This window comes from Eupeodes corollae, chromosome 1 (assembly GCF_945859685.1).
Source record: "Eupeodes corollae chromosome 1, idEupCoro1.1, whole genome shotgun sequence".
Lineage (NCBI taxonomy): Eukaryota > Metazoa > Arthropoda > Insecta > Diptera > Syrphidae > Eupeodes > Eupeodes corollae.
In genome coordinates this window covers 182,597,212-182,615,117 of record NC_079147.1, presented here as the reverse complement: position 1 = coordinate 182,615,117, position 17,906 = coordinate 182,597,212, and the positions used below count along the sequence as shown (strand labels likewise).

The following is a 17,906-nucleotide window of genomic DNA, read 5'->3' as shown; positions in this document are numbered from 1 at the left end:
CTACTCCATGCAACCCAACTGACCACTTTAATTAAAGAAACCCCGGAGATAGGATTACCTATACAAACATAAAATATTTCTTTCAATGTTTTAAGCCACTAACAGTGGGTGACCGACACTTATGATAGATTTTTTGGACAAAATTTAGTGTTCCTGTTTAGAAGTCGTATTGTTAAATCCAAAGCAAATAAAGAATATTTTCCGAATTTTAAGCAAATTTATTGGCGCTAAAATTTCCTAAGAAAAATATATATTTATAAGGCATAATATGTATAATATGTAAATTATTATAAATTCTTACGTTTAGTATTCAGAGTTTTTAGATTTAACTTAACTTTTAATAATAAAGGTTTTAAGTGGATTCAGTCCACGCGCTTTCTCATTAAAATCAAAAAGGCAATTTTTTCTTTAATTTTAGTTCACAATAGTTTATGTTTAGTTTAAATTCACAATAATTTTTAAATTAAGTTTTAAATATGCGCCATCTATTTTTCAACAGCTCCAGTGTTGCCGTGATTCTCAACATTCCCCCCCGGTAAGATGGAAAGTTGATCCGGCTTACCTGATACTGTAGAATCGGCAACATCTAATACAGCCAATTTTGAAACGGGTCGAACATAGACTCCCGATTTCGTCTGAATGACAACACTTCTAATTTTTCCATCCCGACTCGTGTTAAGCTCTAACACACGACCTTTAGGCCATTCATTTTTGGCATTATTTTCATCGATTATAATTACTATGTCATCAACGGAGATGGGCTTTGTGTGCTGGAACCACTTCGTTCGTCTTGTTAAGGTCGGGAGATACTCCCGGATCCATCTTCGCCAGAAAGAATTACTAAGCTGCTCAGCCATCATCCAGTTTTGTTTTAAGATAATGCCTTCATCTTTACACTCTCCTAACGGCTTCGATCCGTTTGAAGAGCCCAACAAAAAATGGTTAGGTGTTAAGGCTTCGTCATCCTCACAAGACACTGGAACGTAAGTCAATGGACGAGAGTTGATTATACCTTCAACTTCGGCCATCATTGTATTTAGTAGCTCATCACTCGGATTTCTGGTAAATTTCATTTGTAAAAGCGTTTGCTTTACCGATCGAACCAACCGCTCCCAGCATCCACCCATATGTGGAGCTGCTGGAGGAATGAATGACCATTTGACCCTTCCCTCACCTATACCTTCAACCAGTTTCTTACCATTTATTTGTTCAACAGCTGCTTTTAATTCTCGACTTGCTCCCCGAAAGTTGGTACCGTTGTCGGTGTAGATTTGTATTGGAGTACCTCTTCTTGAAACAAATCGTTTCAAAGCTTGGATGCAAGAACTAGTAGAGAGAGAATGGGCGACTTCTACATGAATCGCTCTTATAGTAAGACAGGTAAAAATAACACCCCACCTTTTTTCCACACGTCGCCCCACAGTTACAAGCATCGGTCCAAAATAGTCGATCCCAACGTATGAGAAAGGCTTAGTATACGTTTTTAACCTTGCAGAAGGTAGTTCCGCCATCACAGGTATCACTGGTTCAGCTCTTTGGTTGCGACACTCCTGGCATTTACGTTGTACTTTTTTAACCATTATACGTAAAGCGGGAATGTAAAATCGCTGACGTACCTCGTTCACAACTGTTTCATTATATTGATGTTTAAATTTACGGTGATAGTGGTCAAGAATTAGAAACGTTATATGGTGATCCTTCGGAAGAACAACCGGCCTTTTGGTTCCAAAATCCACATCAACTGCTGCATCTATTCTTCCAGAAATTCTCAACACGTTATGTTCATCTATGTATGGTGATAATTTATACAACAAACTTGTCTTTGGAAGAAAAACTCTGTCACCAATATTCACTGCATCTAGAAGTATGATTTCTTCACTGAACACATCTCTCTGTGCTCGCCTCCACAAACAACGTTCTGCATCGTCGATGAATTGTTGAAGCGTGAGATCTGGGTTGCGGGTAAAGTACCAATCAATGAAGAGGTAAACTCTTGACATGGCATTAAGAAGCTCCCTCCAATTTGAGAATTTATGAAAATTAATTATCCATTCCTGATTGACATCTTTGGTGCTGTGATGAAGATGTTCAACAAATTCACTATCTGGCTTTATAGAATCAAGTTCACACTTCGGCCAGAAGTTTTCATTTAACCACAAAAAATCTGGACCTCTATACCATGGACTTTGCGATGAAAAATCGAAATTCATTCGGGTTTTTGTGGCTTCATCGGCCACATTTTCTTTAGATGGAACCCACTTCCAATATTCTGCATGAGTTTTCTCAAGAATCTCGCCAATTCTCAAAGAAACGAACTGCTGAAATTTTCTGCTCGGTGACCTTAGCCAATAGATGACGGTTTTAGAATCAGTCCAGTATATTTGGCGTGTAAATTTAATTGAATGACTTTCGATGATTGTAGTTGCTAATCTGCTTCCAAGAACTGCAGCTTCAAGTTCCATTCGTGGAATTGATATGTGACGTAAGGGTGCAACTTTCGTTTTTGCTGCTATTAAACGGCACTCGATTTCTTCTCCATGTATAACTCGAATATATGCGGCCGAAGCTAGAGCCTCTTCACTTGCATCGCAAAATATGTGTAACTCAACACTATCTGCATCAAGAAAGTTAAGCACTGTTAAGTACCTCCGAGGGATTTTAATATTATTGATCTCAGGCAACAGACGAAGCCATTTATTCCAAATAACGAAATGCTCGTTTCTTATTTTCTCGTCCCAGTCAACACCAGATCTCGAAATAGACTGCAGCAAAATTTTAACGTTTACCAGAATGTTAGCAATCAGACCTAAAGGATCATAAATTCTCATTAAAAATTGAAGAACTTCCCTTTTTGTGGGTTTCTGCTTACCACTCATCACTTCAGAACACATTCGATCGCTATTAAATATGAAAAACCACTCATCATTTGTTGGGGACCACCATAGGCCCAAAACCTTTTCAGCATTCGACAAGGACACACTGGAGCACTTGTCAGCTGAATGACACTTCAATTCGTCCAATAAACTTGAAGAATTTGACCTAAAATTTCTTATTTCAAATCCACCTTTGCTATGTACATGAATTACATCCTTGGCGATTCTCGCTGCTTCTTCATCATTATCATAACTAGCAATATAATCGTCAACATAGTGATCTCTTATTATGGCCTTAGCAGCGTCAGGAAATTGTAGATTAAATTCTTGTGCGTTACGATTTTTAATATATTGTGCACAAAACGGCGAAGAAGTTGCGCCAAATGACATGACTTGAAGAATGTATGTTTCGACTTCGTTTGTTTTAGCATTACGCCAAAGGAATCGTTGTGCTTCCTGGTCATCAGCCTTAATTTGTACCTGGTGAAACATTTCTTTTATGTCCGCACACAGGCCCACATTTCGTTCTCTAAAACGAAACAAAACTCCAAGCAAGGGGGATGTTATGTCAGGACCAGTCAACAAAGCCGAATTGAGTGAAACCCCATTTATTTTTGCTGCCGCATCCCAAACGATGCGAATTTTGTTAGGTTTGTTCGGGTTTAATACAGGGAAAATTGGTAAATACCACGTTTTTCCTGTTACTTCAGATTTAGGGTCGATCTTCCGAGCGTAACCTTTAATAACATAATCTTCAATCAAGTTATTTATCAATATTTTAATATGTGGCTCTCTTACCAATCGACGCTCTAAGCACAACAGACGATTGTATGCATAAGTTTCACTCTTAGGTAATTTTAAGTTATCATTTCTCCAAAGCAATGGAACCTCGAATTTATTTTTAATTCTTTTCGAATGAGTGTCGAGTATTTTTTGTGCTCTATCCTCTTCAGGCGACATAAGTAGAACTTTTTTCGTTCCCACATTTTCCATTGCAAAGTAATCTTTCAGAGAATCGTTTAAAAACAAGTCATCACCAGTGCGGCATGGACAAATATCCAATTGAAAATTAAGGCTAAGATTCTTGACGGAAGTTATGTCACATGGGCCAAACGCCACCCAACCCAACCGCGTTTTGGTGGCAACAGGTTCGTTTGTATTTCCTTCTTTAGTTCGGAGCGGTATTCCCAAATTCCAATGCTTTAAACCTATTAAAATACGAGGTTTTGCATCAACAAATGACATAAGTGGAACACCCTTTAGATGTACATACCGTTTACATAAATCTTTTGCATTAATTGTTTGCTGCGGCAAATCCAAATCTTCCACTGTGCGCACACCATGAATTGAAAACTTATTCTGCATGTCTGCGCCAGAAATATCCAAATCGACCTTTCTTGAATTTGCTTCTTCTCGTACTACATTTGATGTCCACTTTAAGTGCAGCGGTAAATTTTCCCCTTCCAATTGCAAATCATCAGCCAACTGCGATTCCAACAACGAAGTAGACGACCCATCGTCAAGAAATGCAAATGTTTCTACCTTTCTCTCTTTTCCGTACAAGGTTACAGGCAATACTCTGAAGAGAATTGCATTCTCTTTTTGGTGAGTGTGACAATTCGATGGTGTTTGGGTCGCGATGGATGTTGATGGTGTTGGTTGTGCGATGGAATTCGAAGCCGTTGAAATTTGTAAATTTTTTGTTTCTTGACTGGCATTAGCGAGGGGAATTGGAACTGTGTTGTTAATTTTTTTGTTTGAATCATCAAAGGGAGTTGTAAGTGTCTTGGTGAAGGGGTTTGAATTCGGAGTTTCGGCAACAGTAGTCTTCTTTGATGAGTCTGATTTTTCGATGTCATATTTAGGTGCATTCGTTTGATTATATGAGTAATTGTGAAGGAGCTTATGATGACGATAGGCACAGTTATTTTCTCCGCACAGCTGTTTGGATTGACATTTGTTGTTATGACGACGAAGGCAAGTTCGGCACAGATGTTTTTCTTTTACAATCGACCATCGTTGCTGTAATGAGTAGTCGAGGAACGTCTGACATTTAGCCAATGAAGTGCAATTTTTTTCGCAAATTTTACATTTTTTGGATGTTACTACTTCGTTGTGAATATTTAGATGTGATCGCTCTTGTCGTGATTTTTGCTCTGGAGATGAAATGCCTGAAAATATCACATCGTTTGCGGCTCGACCAACTTCAAATAACCAAGAGCTAAATTGAGAAATGTTAATTATTGAAAGTGTTTGTTTATATATGGACCAGTTCAGGCGAAGAGTTGGAGGTAGTCTCTCTACCAACTCCTGGAGCAATATAGGGTTGTTTAAATGCGATGAACAACCAGAAACTTCCATTGTGGCACAAATACTTTCAACCTCAAGTGAATATTTTAGGATGGATTCTAATTTATCTGCTTTAGGAAGCGGTTCTTGTTTGAGTTTACTAAGCAATGTGTTTATTATGATTTCAGGACGGCCGAACATCATTTGCAATGTGCTTATAATTCTGTCAACTTGACCGGGTTGTGACAACCGGCTGCGAACTGCATCGAGTGCTTTCCCTCTCAAGCTTGCCCGAAGGCGTACAAGATTTTCTTCTGACGAGAAACCGCAGATCCTGGTGCTGCTCTCGAAGCAGCTGATGAATAAAGCCCAGTCCTCAGGATCTCCATTAAACCGTGGTAGATCTTTTGGTGTGGAATGTCTTGCAGCCAATTGTCGCCGTGTTAACGTGGGATTATCTTGGAAATCATTTAAGGTTTCTTGTGGAATCTGATTATTGTTGTTCGTTGATTGTGGAAAAGTTTGTCTTTCTACATTATTTGTGTTCAATAAAGTGTTATCGTGGTTTTGATTGACGTTAAGGCCTAGCCAGTTATTATTTAATGTGCTATTATTAGGTAGATCGGCATTAAAAGTTACATTTCCATGCTTGGTTTGCATTTTCAACCAGTTTTCCACATTTTTTGAGGATGTAGGGGGGCCATCAGCGTTGTCGTTGCCGTTGAGGTCATCTTCAACATCGTCCTCGTCTTCAGAAAGGTTGTCCTCAAGAATTTGATATTTTTTCGACAAGTACCTTTCTTGCAGCAGCCGTTCTTCTTCTAACCGTTTGAGTTGAAGGGATGCTCGCCTGCGTGATGAGGCTTTGGATGCTGTTGACATCGCCTTTGAAGTCATCGGATTCATTCCAGATGATTGACGGGGCATAGGATGGCCAGCAGTAACGGTTGATGGAAGTGTTTCTTGTAGATCGGCAGCCTGTCCTGCGAAGGGAATCTGTTCGGATAGAAGGATTGTTGATGCTAACGGTGGTGGTGCAATTGGCGGTGGCACAGCTGACGGGGGCACAGCTGACAGGGGCACTGCTGGCGGTGACACTGCTGTCGATGGCACAGCTGGCGTTGGCATAGTTGGCAGTGGCCCAACTGGTGGCGGCACAGCTGGCGGGGGCACAGCTGGCGGTAGTGTAACTGGTGGCGAATTTTGAGGTTGTGTCTGACTACCACTTGGAAAATTCATTCCACTTATTTCGGCGACTAAATCGCTTATTTTTTTTGAAGGCGGTGGGGTACGATGCATTTAGGTATATGTACTGGTTTTATGAAGGCACAAGGAAGGGAAAACTCAAAAGGTACTCACCTGGTTTAGCGATTGGGTAGGTACGGGCTAATCACGTGCTCCGTTGGCCAATCTCCTTTGGTCCTTACAACAATTTGTGGCGTTTCTAACGCTTATTCCAGATTGATGAAAATTCGGTAAACGAAATTTTAGATTGTTAAATCCAAAGCAAATAAAGAATATTTTCCGAATTTTAAGCAAATTTATTGGCGCTAAAATTTCCTAAGAAAAATATATATTTATAAGGCATAATATGTATAATATGTAAATTATTATAAATTCTTACGTTTAGTATTCAGAGTTTTTAGATTTAACTTAACTTTTAATAATAAAGGTTTTAAGTGGATTCAGTCCACGCGCTTTCTCATTAAAATCAAAAAGGCAATTTTTTCTTTAATTTTAGTTCACAATAGTTTATGTTTAGTTTAAATTCACAATAATTTTTAAATTAAGTTTTAAATATGCGCCATCTATTTTTCAACAGCTCCAGTGTTGCCGTGATTCTCAACACGTATAATGGCACTACTTTTACTTGACCGATATCCCTCTTCTAGCCGAAAAAATATAAATGAAGTTGTCTAGCTCTGCATAGGTTTAGAAGTCATCGGCACTTTGACAGTTTTAATCTTAAAAAGTCTTTTATTCCAATCTGAATATTGAAACATTTTACATTTTATTTTTAATTTATTACATCAAATGAAAATCAAAAACTTGTCCCAGTTAAAGAAACAAACAGAAATAAAAAGACTTACAACACGACGACGACGACCGACCGATAGTAGCACCAACAAGACAAGCTTACATTACATAACCTCAAAAAGTTGTTAAAGAGTGGTAGACCTAGTTCTGTTAGATACCTAGGAGTACCACGGCTTCGGCGCGGCGGCGGCGTATATAGGCGTAGCAGTATATGAACATAGTTAACTATTTTTATTCCACCGAAGAGTTCTCCTCCTTCGTTATTGGTGTCTCTGATGACTGAAGCCCTGAGGCACGACAACGTTGTGCTTGTGGTGGCCTGGTATTCTGTAAGCGAGACCGCAGCAATTCCCTGCGAAGCAAATGGCTTTCAGCTTGCACAGTTTCGTTTAACTGCAAAAACCACCAACCAAAGAAAGTTGATATGATGAGGATCAATTTTGGTGTGATCCTTCTCGAATTGAAATAAGATATTGATATACTCACACTGGGAGTTAGGACTGACCGTTCGATAGCTTCAAGATCAGGCAGACCGTCTGGAAGGCACTCGCGCTCCATTGAACAGGTTGATGATCTTTCATGATGCCCAAGTCGATGATCTTCATTTCTCTGAACGTTGTTGTCTGCGTCATCGTTGTTGGTTGATGTTTCTGTTGCCTTCGTAGTCGGCATTGCGGTCGTCGAAGTCGTAATGTTGGCATCCTTCTTTTTGAGCTTGTTCAGCTCGTTTTTCAGCCTCTCGTTTTCCATTTCAAGAAAGTCGACCTAGAAGACAACACACGCACGTTTCAAAATTAAATGTTTATGGTTTTTTTTTTGGTTCAAAAGAGCTACCAGCCGGAAGGACTATAACGACTAACGATTCGCACGTTGTATTGATATTTTTCGAGCACTTACACTTTCCAATTCGAAGTCAAGTTCATCGATTATGTCAAAAGCTTCGTCCAGGGACCGTTGTAGAGTGGCGATCTTGGTTGAGTTCATGATGTTTTCGTCTTGGAGTTGTTGCTGTCTGGTGGAATTATCAATGACGGGATCTGAAGAAGGAGCGTACAAATAATTTTGATTGATCGTGAAGCTGAGCGCGGGGATGATTTATTTACACTGATGGTTTGTGGAAATGAGAAACATTTGGATTGGAGACGTTAAGTTGGTTCAAGAAATATTATATACCAGTAAAAGTAATCAAACCCATTATTAATCTGAACTAAAATTTCTACACCAAATTGGAGGTAAACATTTTTATAGCTCAAACTAGAGAAAAGTTCCGAAAACATCTAGCTATCTAGGTAAGGACCGATCTACATGGAGAAGTTTGTTGGGTGAGGCTCTAGTTCACACAGGACTTTAGTGCCTCCTTATGTAAGTAAGTACATAACTTTGAATTGAATAAGATTTCGTTCTGACAAGATGGCGTAAGTGAAATTCAGGCCGTTCAAGCCGACTCATGGTTTAAATGAAAGAAATTAACTTTTTAAAAAATGTTAATGTTTTATTTATTAATGAATTTCATGTAACGAGAAATAAATCTATGATTCAGTAGAAATAAATACTAATTTAAACGATAAAAACAAAAAACTTAAACTCTATTACAATTAACAAAAAAAAAATTATTTTTAAAGGAACATTAAAACTGACTTTAAGTCTTAAAAGTTGCTTTATTATCACTTTTTGGTTCAAAACAAGTCTTTTAATAATTATTAAATTGAATACAAAAATGGCACACGGCATTTTTATGTTCGACGCCAACCACCTTTTTTCATACCACACATGATCTGCGAATTTTTGATGGACAATACGCACATACTCTTTTCTCTCCTTTTTTTGTAGCAGGCTCTTCTTCATTTTCCTCAACACTATTTGCACTTGTGTTAAGTAGCAACTCCTAAATATTTTGCGATAAGTCCTCTTCAAAGTTGGAGCTTCTAGCCTTTTTCATATGAAGAGAAGTGAGTTCTGTACTCAGTTTATTGATGAAATTTTTGCAGCTATGTGTAAAAATGCCATGTAGTACTGCCATTGGCCACCTGTTGATTTTTCTGGAGCATCACATATGCGAGCACATTTGGTTGAATGTTTCGACACCGCCCTTCGTTCATTTCTTCATTTCTGGTTTTCCATTTGTGTTGTTGTACCTTCTTCATCGCAAGATGCAAGCAAATATACCATTTTAGATGGCTTTGGTTTATATGACACAAATGTTAAAGGACCAACGTAACAGAACAATGAACTGCCCACAGGACGTGAAAGCGTCCAGTTCAGGAATTTCTCGTTTGTTGGAACGTATGGTACCCACCAGTGTAAGTTTATAAGGTTGATGAATAAGGATTTTGCCAAGGGTACCCAATTGTAAACCAATTGTTGCAGGTAATATGACGATAGGTGCCATGCACTGCCTTTGACAGTTCTTTGATATAGTACTCACCTTAAGGAATGCCATTGGTATTGGTTGCTCGTCCGCTATAAGGAATGGCATTTATCATGTACTTTGTGGCGCTGTCACACATCATCGGAATCTTTATTCCATATCCATTTGGTTTGCTTGAAATGTACATCCTAAATGGACATCTTCCCCAGGATCCCAATAGCTGCTCGTCAATAGTTAGATGTGATCCCGGAGTGTTATTGATCAAGCACTGATTTATGAATAAGTCCCAAACTTTTCTGATAGGTATAAATGGATCTGTATCTCTGAGTGGTGGACGTAGCGATTTATCATCCATGCGCATACACCTGATAAGAAAGTCGAATCTGTCACGACTCATAACTGCTAGATAACGAGTTCCAGAAAAAGAGCTGTCAAAAAGTTCTTCCGTTGAAAGGTGATAATCTTTCATAGCAGCGAATAATGTAAGGATGCACAGATTTCAATTTCATTGGTGTCTCTAAATGTAGCACTAAACTTCGTAGTCTCATTTCCAGTTTCTTTGTCCATATCTTCTTTTTCCATACGTTGGAGAGAGATTTCTATGTTTGTCCATTTCAATATTTCACTAACTATTTAATCTGTTATAAATAAGTCAAAACACAGCAAGGGGTCGAATATGTTTTTGGAAGATCTGGTTGGTCCTCTATTTGTTAGAACAATATTTATTAGAGGAATCTTACCGTGACGTTTAGCCTTGACGGTTGTCCAACAACACGATGTGATTTACAGTTAAAAGGATATTACATTTTATCCGCGTGGTTTGTCTGGCAGACAGAAGTTATTTTTCTAGGTTTTTAAAGTACTCCTTTGGTTTTCAAACAATTTCGACAACATAACACCCTCATGCGACCTATTTCCAAGATTTCTCATTCGATGTCCATGCATCTCTTGCCTAGGTCTAAGACGCAGCTTTAATACACGTCTCTGCACAATTTTATCGATATGCCAATTATTTCGGTAAATGACAACTTAGACTTGACATTCTTAAGGGTTCGAATCCCCTTTTTACTTGCAAAAATTTCGAACTTAAGATATTGATCAAAATTACGATGGTAAGTTGAAAAAAGTGGGTCTCCCGATTTCGTCCAATTATCGGTACATACTTCTACAGCAAAATTGTAGAGAGTTTTTTATGTCTTGTTTTATGACTAACAGTAATCCTCATACAAAGTTTTTGGTCCAAAATCGAAAACTCAAATTTTCTCCAAAAACGAACCGATAGATTTTTATTAAACTTTCCCAATGATCAAACATTTCATTGTAGACTTCCCATAGGAAGTTATTGTAATCAGCCCGATTTATGGAATTGAAAAATTTTACATTTTTCGACGTATCAAGGTCCTTAGAGTCTAAATTAAAGATTTTTAGAAAGATATCTGTGCGTGCGTGGTACGTACGTTCGTACTTTCTTACGTAAATAAAAAAAAACACTGAAAACAAAAATAATTGTCACCTGGAATAATTTACGAACAAAAAGATTTTATCTCCAAAATAATTGTATGCAACGAAGAATAACATTTTTGGCATTTGGAATTATTTTGAGAAAAATCGAATCGAAAAAAACAAAACAATACCAAAAGTTGGTAAAAATTGGTTTTCGACTTAAGTATTTTTTCAAAAATTTAAAATATTGGCTTCAAACTTATTTTATCTTATAGACAATATTTTGTTTGACATTTAGCAATTATTATAAAAAAAAAATCTGTTACTTTCAAAAAAATTAAAATCTACTAGAAATAGTACGGGATATTAATAAAAATTGATTTTCGATTCTTGATATCTCGTGAATAAAAGAAAGGTATTAACTTAAAATAATTTACCTAACACAAAATATTGCCATGAACATTTTATGAAAGTTTTATTCCAGACAAATCGACAGATTTCGTAAAACCTGGTAAGATGTTTGCAAAGGTTCGAATATTCTGCTTGAAAGGGATCTAGAAAGCATCCAAACAAGTGAAAGCAATATGTTTTTGAACAATTCCGAGAATGCTTGGTAATATTTCCAATAGCCTAGCTTTTAGAAACTCAAATTTGTATTAGTCTTTATTTCGCGCATCCTGAGTATCTTCTGACAGCTGACCAATTGGAAAAATCGCAAAGTTTTCTTTGATTTACTTGGTAACAATATGGTATAATATAAAAGGTTTCTTGATTATGAACAAAGAGACGGACGTATGAAAATTGTGGTTTTAAAAAGTAGTCCAAAACAATCATTTACTCGGAGGAGCCAGTTGAAGCTAGCAGAGAAAATTATAATTGAAAACAGCACAGTTGCGGTTGCATTGAATTTAAAAACTGTTATGAAAGATGAGGACACAACCCTTTTTTAAAAATGTTTATTTAGAAACTTATAAAATATTTGACTTCAAACTTGTTCCTGGTGAAATGGTAAAAGAAAAGAAAACATAATTAATGTATTATTTTGTAATACAACCAAAAAATAATTTTAAAAAATTTCTATTTCGAAAAGAACACATTTATTTAGTAACTGACCCCGTTCTTATATTTTTCAAATTTAAGATTTAACCCTCTACTGCACAAGAAGCTTTTGATTTTTAAACGCCGACTGCTTGGATTGCTCAACTGATATTGGAAAAGTACCGTTTTGATATCTTAGAACAGTTCATTGTTTATATTTTTTAGTGTATTTTGGTTTTATTTTTCGTTGCACAATCGCGAAAATCCGCAATCAAATTTGACAGTGCGTGTGGTGTGACCGTTGAAAAAAACATAGATATAAAAGCTTATTATTCATTGACTTGTGCATAATTTATTGGCATTACATTTTTTTTTAAAAAGATTCAATATTAGTAAGTTATATTAAAGTGTTAAATGTTCAATTATGTCCGTGGAATTCAAAACGCGGCGTATTTTTGAAAACATCCATATATGGCTCCTTATCCATTCACAACAATATTTATGGTGTCATATATGTATGGCTGCTTGTGCTTTTTTTGCAGTGAAAAACAATGATCTCGTCTATTTCATTCTAGGGAAAAGGATTTTGTGCTGTTCCTGGTTATGATTTTCAGAGTGAGGATGAAATCCTTGAATCGGAGGATGAGCAGAATATGGATATGGACTGTAAAGAACACATAGAGGTGCCTGAAACCGATGAAAGCGAGTACGATTCGGATGATGAAAAAACATTGTCAACTTTGAGATCGAAAGATAAGAAAAAAAAGAAAAAGTAATATGGAGGAGCAAATCCCGTGCAACGTACATGGAAAGCGATTATCCCTTTTTAGGGACAAAAGAGCTTCCAGAAGAATTGCCTCTTTAGAGACCCCCGCTGACTTTTTTTCTTTTCTTTTCACGGGAGAACTGTTTGATATGATTGTTGAGGAATCCAACAGAAAAGCATTGCAAAACAACATAAATAAGCCAGTCAACATAACGCGAAGTGAAATGGAACAATTTTTCGGCATTTCTCTTTTCACGTCCCTCCCGCCTTCTACAAGGCGGTATTGGAATTCCCAACTAGGACAGGTGGGAAGGAAATAAAAAAATGTCTTCATTTCGCTGATAATGATAAATTCGTTCGATTTAGTCAACCTGGACACGACCAGCTTTTCAAAGTCAGGACACTCCTAAATAATATAAGGGAACGACTTCTTCTTATACCAAAAGAAGAACATCTTGCAGTGGACGAACAAACAATTCCCACTAATATCGACATCACCTTAAGCAGTATAATCCAAAAAAAGCCACATAAATGGGGTTACAAAAACTTCGTTTTAAGCGGAATATCGGGATTCAGCTATGATTTTGATATATTCACAGGGGAGCAGAGCAACGTTATACCAGATGGTTTTCCAGATTTGGGTGTAAGCGGAAATGTTGTGTCCAGGTTGGTTTCAACTGTGCCCAGACATATAAACCACACAATTTACTTTGACAACTGGTTCAACAGTCCAAAACTTCAAGTGCATCTAACCAAAGCGGGTCTTCTTTCATTGGGGACCGTGAGGCAAAATAGAGTTCCCAACAGTGAAGTTCCAAAAGAAAAGGAAAGAAAGAAAAGAGGACGAGGAAATATGATAGAAAAGATGGCTACCATTGAAGGCGTCAATGTTTCTTTTGTGTCCTGGTTTGATAATAAAATTGTGAATATGCTTTCCATGTTTGGAGGGGCTAACCCCACAACAAAAAAAAGAAGGTACTCAAGAAAAGAAAAAAAGTACGTACATGTTGATTGCCCTAAAATAATAGATGAATATAATAAATAAAGATTTTTTTGAGGTTAGGATTTTCATGCATTAGTATTTGATAGATCACGCGGGATTTCAGACATGGTGTCAAAGAGAAAGATGCTCAGTATGCTTTGACATTTCATCATGAATAGACTTACTAACGAGCAACGCTTGCAAATCATTGAATTTTATTACCAAAATCAGTGTTCGGTTCGAAATGTGTTTCGCGCTTTACGTCCGATTTATGGTCTACACAATCGACCAAGTGAGCAAACAATTAATGCGATTGTGACCAAGTTTCGCACTCAGTTTACTTTATTGGACATTAAACCAACCACACGAATGCGTACAGTGCGTACAGAAGAGAATATTGCGTCTGTTTCTGAGAGTGTTGCTGAAGACCGTGAAATGTCGATTCGTCGCCGTTCGCAGCAATTGGGTTTGTGTTATTCGACCACATGGAAGATTTTACGCAAAGATCTTGGTGTAAAACCGTATAAAATACAGCTCGTGCAAGAACTGAAGCCGAACGATCTGCCACAACGTCGAATTTTCAGTGAATGGGCCCTAGAAAAGTTGGCAGAAAATCCGCTTTTTTATCGACAAATTTTGTTCAGCGATGAGGCTCATTTCTGGTTGAATGGCTACGTAAATAAGCAAAATTGCCGCATTTGGAGTGAAGAGCAACCAGAAGCCGTTCAAGAACTGCCTATACATCCCGAAAAATGCACTGTTTAGTGTGCTTTGTACGCTGGTGGAATCATTGGACCGTATTTTTTCAAAGATGCTGTTGGACGCAACGTTACGGTGAATGGCGATCGCTATCGTTCAATGCTAACAAACTTTTTATTGCCAAAAATGGAAGAACTGAACTTGGTTGACATGTGGTTTCAACAAGATGGCGCTACATGCCACACAGCTCGCGATTCTATGGCCATTTTGAGGGAAAACTTCGGAGAACAATTCATCTCAAGGAATGGACCGGTAAAATGGCCACCAAGATCATGCGATTTGACGCCTTTCGACTATTTTTTGTGAGGCTACGTCAAGTCTAAAGTCTACACAAATAAGCCAGCAACTATTCCAGCTTTGGAAGACAACATTTCCGAAGAAATTCGGGCTATTCCGGCCGAAATGCTCGAAAAAGTTACCCAAAATTGGACTTTCCGAATGGACCACCTAAGACGCAGCCGCGGTCAACATTTAAATGAAATTATCTTCAAAAAGTAAATGTCATGGACCAATCTAACGTTTCAAATAAAGAATCGATGAGATTTTGCAAATTTTATGCGTTTTTTTTTTCTAAAAAAAGTTCTCAAGCTCTTAAAAAATCACCATTTATATGGGTGGTGTTGACCTTTTAGATTCTATGCTTGGTCTTTGTCGAATTGACATACGATCCAAAAAGTGGTACATCAAAATTTTTTTCCACTTTTTAGATTTGTGTGATGTCAATGCATGGATTTTGTGGCGGCAGAAGAGCGACACGTATATGCCTCTCTTTGATTTTAAGCTGGCTATAGCAGAACACCTATGCAAGAATAAAAAGTGTCTGAAAAGGGGACGCTCGGCTTCAATTTCGAACACTCCAAAGCGTCAAAAAACTTCCATTGATTCAAGTCCTTTGACCCCCGCTTCCTCAACTCAACATTTGAAGAAAAAAGGAAGGTGCCATGACTTTCCATTGAATTCGGTTCGTTTGGACGCAATGGATCACTTTCCGGAATGGCAGAAATCAAGGCAGCTATGCCAAAACGACTGCAAATACGGTCATTTATTATGTGTAAAAAATGCAAAGTAAGTCTGTGCCTGAACAAAGATCGACATTGTTTCACATCATTTCATTCCTAGTTTTTTTGTTTCTTTTATTAAATTTTGACTTTTGATACGAATATTTATGAAAATGTTTTGTTTTGTTAAACTGTTGAAGTAAATCCTAGGTATACATGTTTGTTTTTTTTTTGTAAGCTTGAAAAATGAGTAACTGCACAAGCAGCCATACATGCAAAAGTTATTAACTTTTAATAAAATTTATTTAAACAATTTTTTTTGTTTAATACTTTTAATATTACAAAATGAAAAACAAAAACAAAAAAAAAATGTTTTCATTGGATCATAGTGCGTGCAGTGGAGGGTTTTAACGCTTCAAAATCATTTTTGAGACGATCAATCTTGTTTGGCAGATATATCGATTTTAGATCAATTTTATTTTATCTGTAAAATAGAATTTATTTGACTTTGAACAAAAATTAGTGCGAATTTTTTACTAAAGCAACTTAAAAAAGTAAAACATTTGGTTGATCTCAAATATCTTCCAAACCATCTTATACAAACGAGTGTTTTAAACATTTGATGAAGTTTTAATTAAGAATTTCTTGTATAACAAATGATTTTTTTTATAAAAATAAGAAATTAAAAAAAAATTCTCTACAAAATTGTAAAAACTGATTGTCGATCCGAATATCTCGAGAACAAATTTTGTTACTAACATAATATAATTTTCTTGGAAAAATCCAACATCCACTTTTTTATAAGAAACAAAAATCTTAAAAAAATAATAAAAGTTTTCGACTAAAATATCTTGGGGAAAAAACAGATATTAAAATCAAATTTATTTTAACTTATGTTTTTGAGTTGATTTTTAAGAATAATCTAATTGAAACCTTTTTTTTAGTAAAGAACGAAGGTTTACAAAAACAACTAAGACTGATAAAAATGAGTTTCGACTCAAGTCGACTGAGAACAGTGGACGATATTCTTTTATCATGCATATAATTTTTATAAAATTATGTTTTGTAAGACTTTTAGAAATATCGACAGAAGGGCACGATTTGGAAGTTATCAGCGTGGGTCGCATCCCCGTCTCTGGGGATATGAAAAACATTAATTTTAACTCTAATATTTAATTTTCAAAAATATCAAACAGACTTTTAAAAAACAAGCCTGTTACGTATTTAAAATGGCTTGACTTTTTATTTTATATTAAAATAATGCGATTTTTTCCTCTTAACACCCATATAGCAATTCTGTTGACAATAATATTGACGAATAGGAATCTGATTTGTTAGTCCTTTAAAAACTTTAATTCAATTTTAATAAAAAAAAAAACAAGTTTCTCAATTCTATAAAGAAATTTAAGTTCTCAGAGGGTTAAACTTTTGTGTGTCGATTAACGCTTCTTCAACTAGCGAAAAAGCCTTAAGAGCTTATACTATAAACATATCTGAGATATGTATGAATGTTTTTTTTTTTAACTTTTAAAATGAGTATGAGTAACATTTAACTTTCAGCGTTAATCATTTTCAAATGTGATTATGAAAAAAAAAACAACAAACCATTCCTAGCTTCTTCAATTGCAGACTTCTTCACCAAACCAGGCAGCAATTTCTGTCGACTGAAAACCTCTTCTAATGCCTTACAACGTTTGACCTTTTCCAAATAAGCCGTATGTAATTTATTGTATTTAGCTTTAAGTTTCTCCAAATTTTCATACATTTTATCTCGTTCTTCTTCAATGGCAAATAATTTCATTTTACTTTCGACATTGACATTTGACGTTGTAAATTGTTCATTAGTTTGACGAATTAATTTATAACGCAGTAGAGCATTTTCTTCAGCTAAATGAACATTCTTTGCATTAACTAGAATAAAAAGTTTAAAAAGATTTTAAATATTAGAATGTGCACATAATTAAAACAACATTTTCACTAACCAATATCCAATTCAATTTTTAATGATTTAATAGCTTCACTTTCATCACGATAAATACTATTTTTATTTAAACCCGACATAATGAAGTTTTGTTTTGTTAGTTAATTGGTGAGTTAAGAGAGTTGACTGATTGGATTTATTGGTAAAAGGTGGGCAAATAATGAATTGGTTTGTTATCGAAGTTGGTTTGATAAGATAAGACAAAAATATTCATAATTGAGATATAGAATCTTTGGACGTAACTCTTACTCCATCTATTGGAATGGAGAATGAAGTATTTTGTTTTTAGTAATGACACTCACCTTCGACATGAAAAGGTTTGTGTATTTGCTATGTTGGTGGTTTTGTTGGTGAAAATTTGATTAAACTGTT

The 17,906-nt window shown here is 36.2% G+C and overlaps 2 protein-coding genes across 2 annotated transcripts; both read right to left on the bottom strand.

Moving 5' to 3' along the window:
* Window positions 1-485: 485 nt before the first annotated feature.
* Window positions 486-6,461, bottom strand: LOC129947527 (uncharacterized). Its single transcript, XM_056058120.1, has one exon. The coding sequence runs from the start codon at window positions 6,459-6,461 to the stop codon at window positions 486-488; it is 5,976 nt and encodes a 1,991-aa protein (XP_055914095.1).
* Window positions 6,462-7,142: 681 nt separating this feature from the next.
* LOC129940314 (uncharacterized) lies at window positions 7,143-17,666 on the bottom strand. The gene is made up of 5 exons (XM_056048618.1): window positions 17,536-17,666; window positions 17,159-17,464; window positions 8,097-8,236; window positions 7,686-7,964; window positions 7,143-7,592 (listed from the first exon to the last, which is right to left on the bottom strand). The coding sequence occupies exons 1-5, from the start codon at window positions 17,612-17,614 to the stop codon at window positions 7,431-7,433; spliced, it is 966 nt and encodes a 321-aa protein (XP_055904593.1). The 5' UTR covers window positions 17,615-17,666; the 3' UTR covers window positions 7,143-7,430.
* Between the last annotated feature and the right edge of the window lie 240 nt (window positions 17,667-17,906).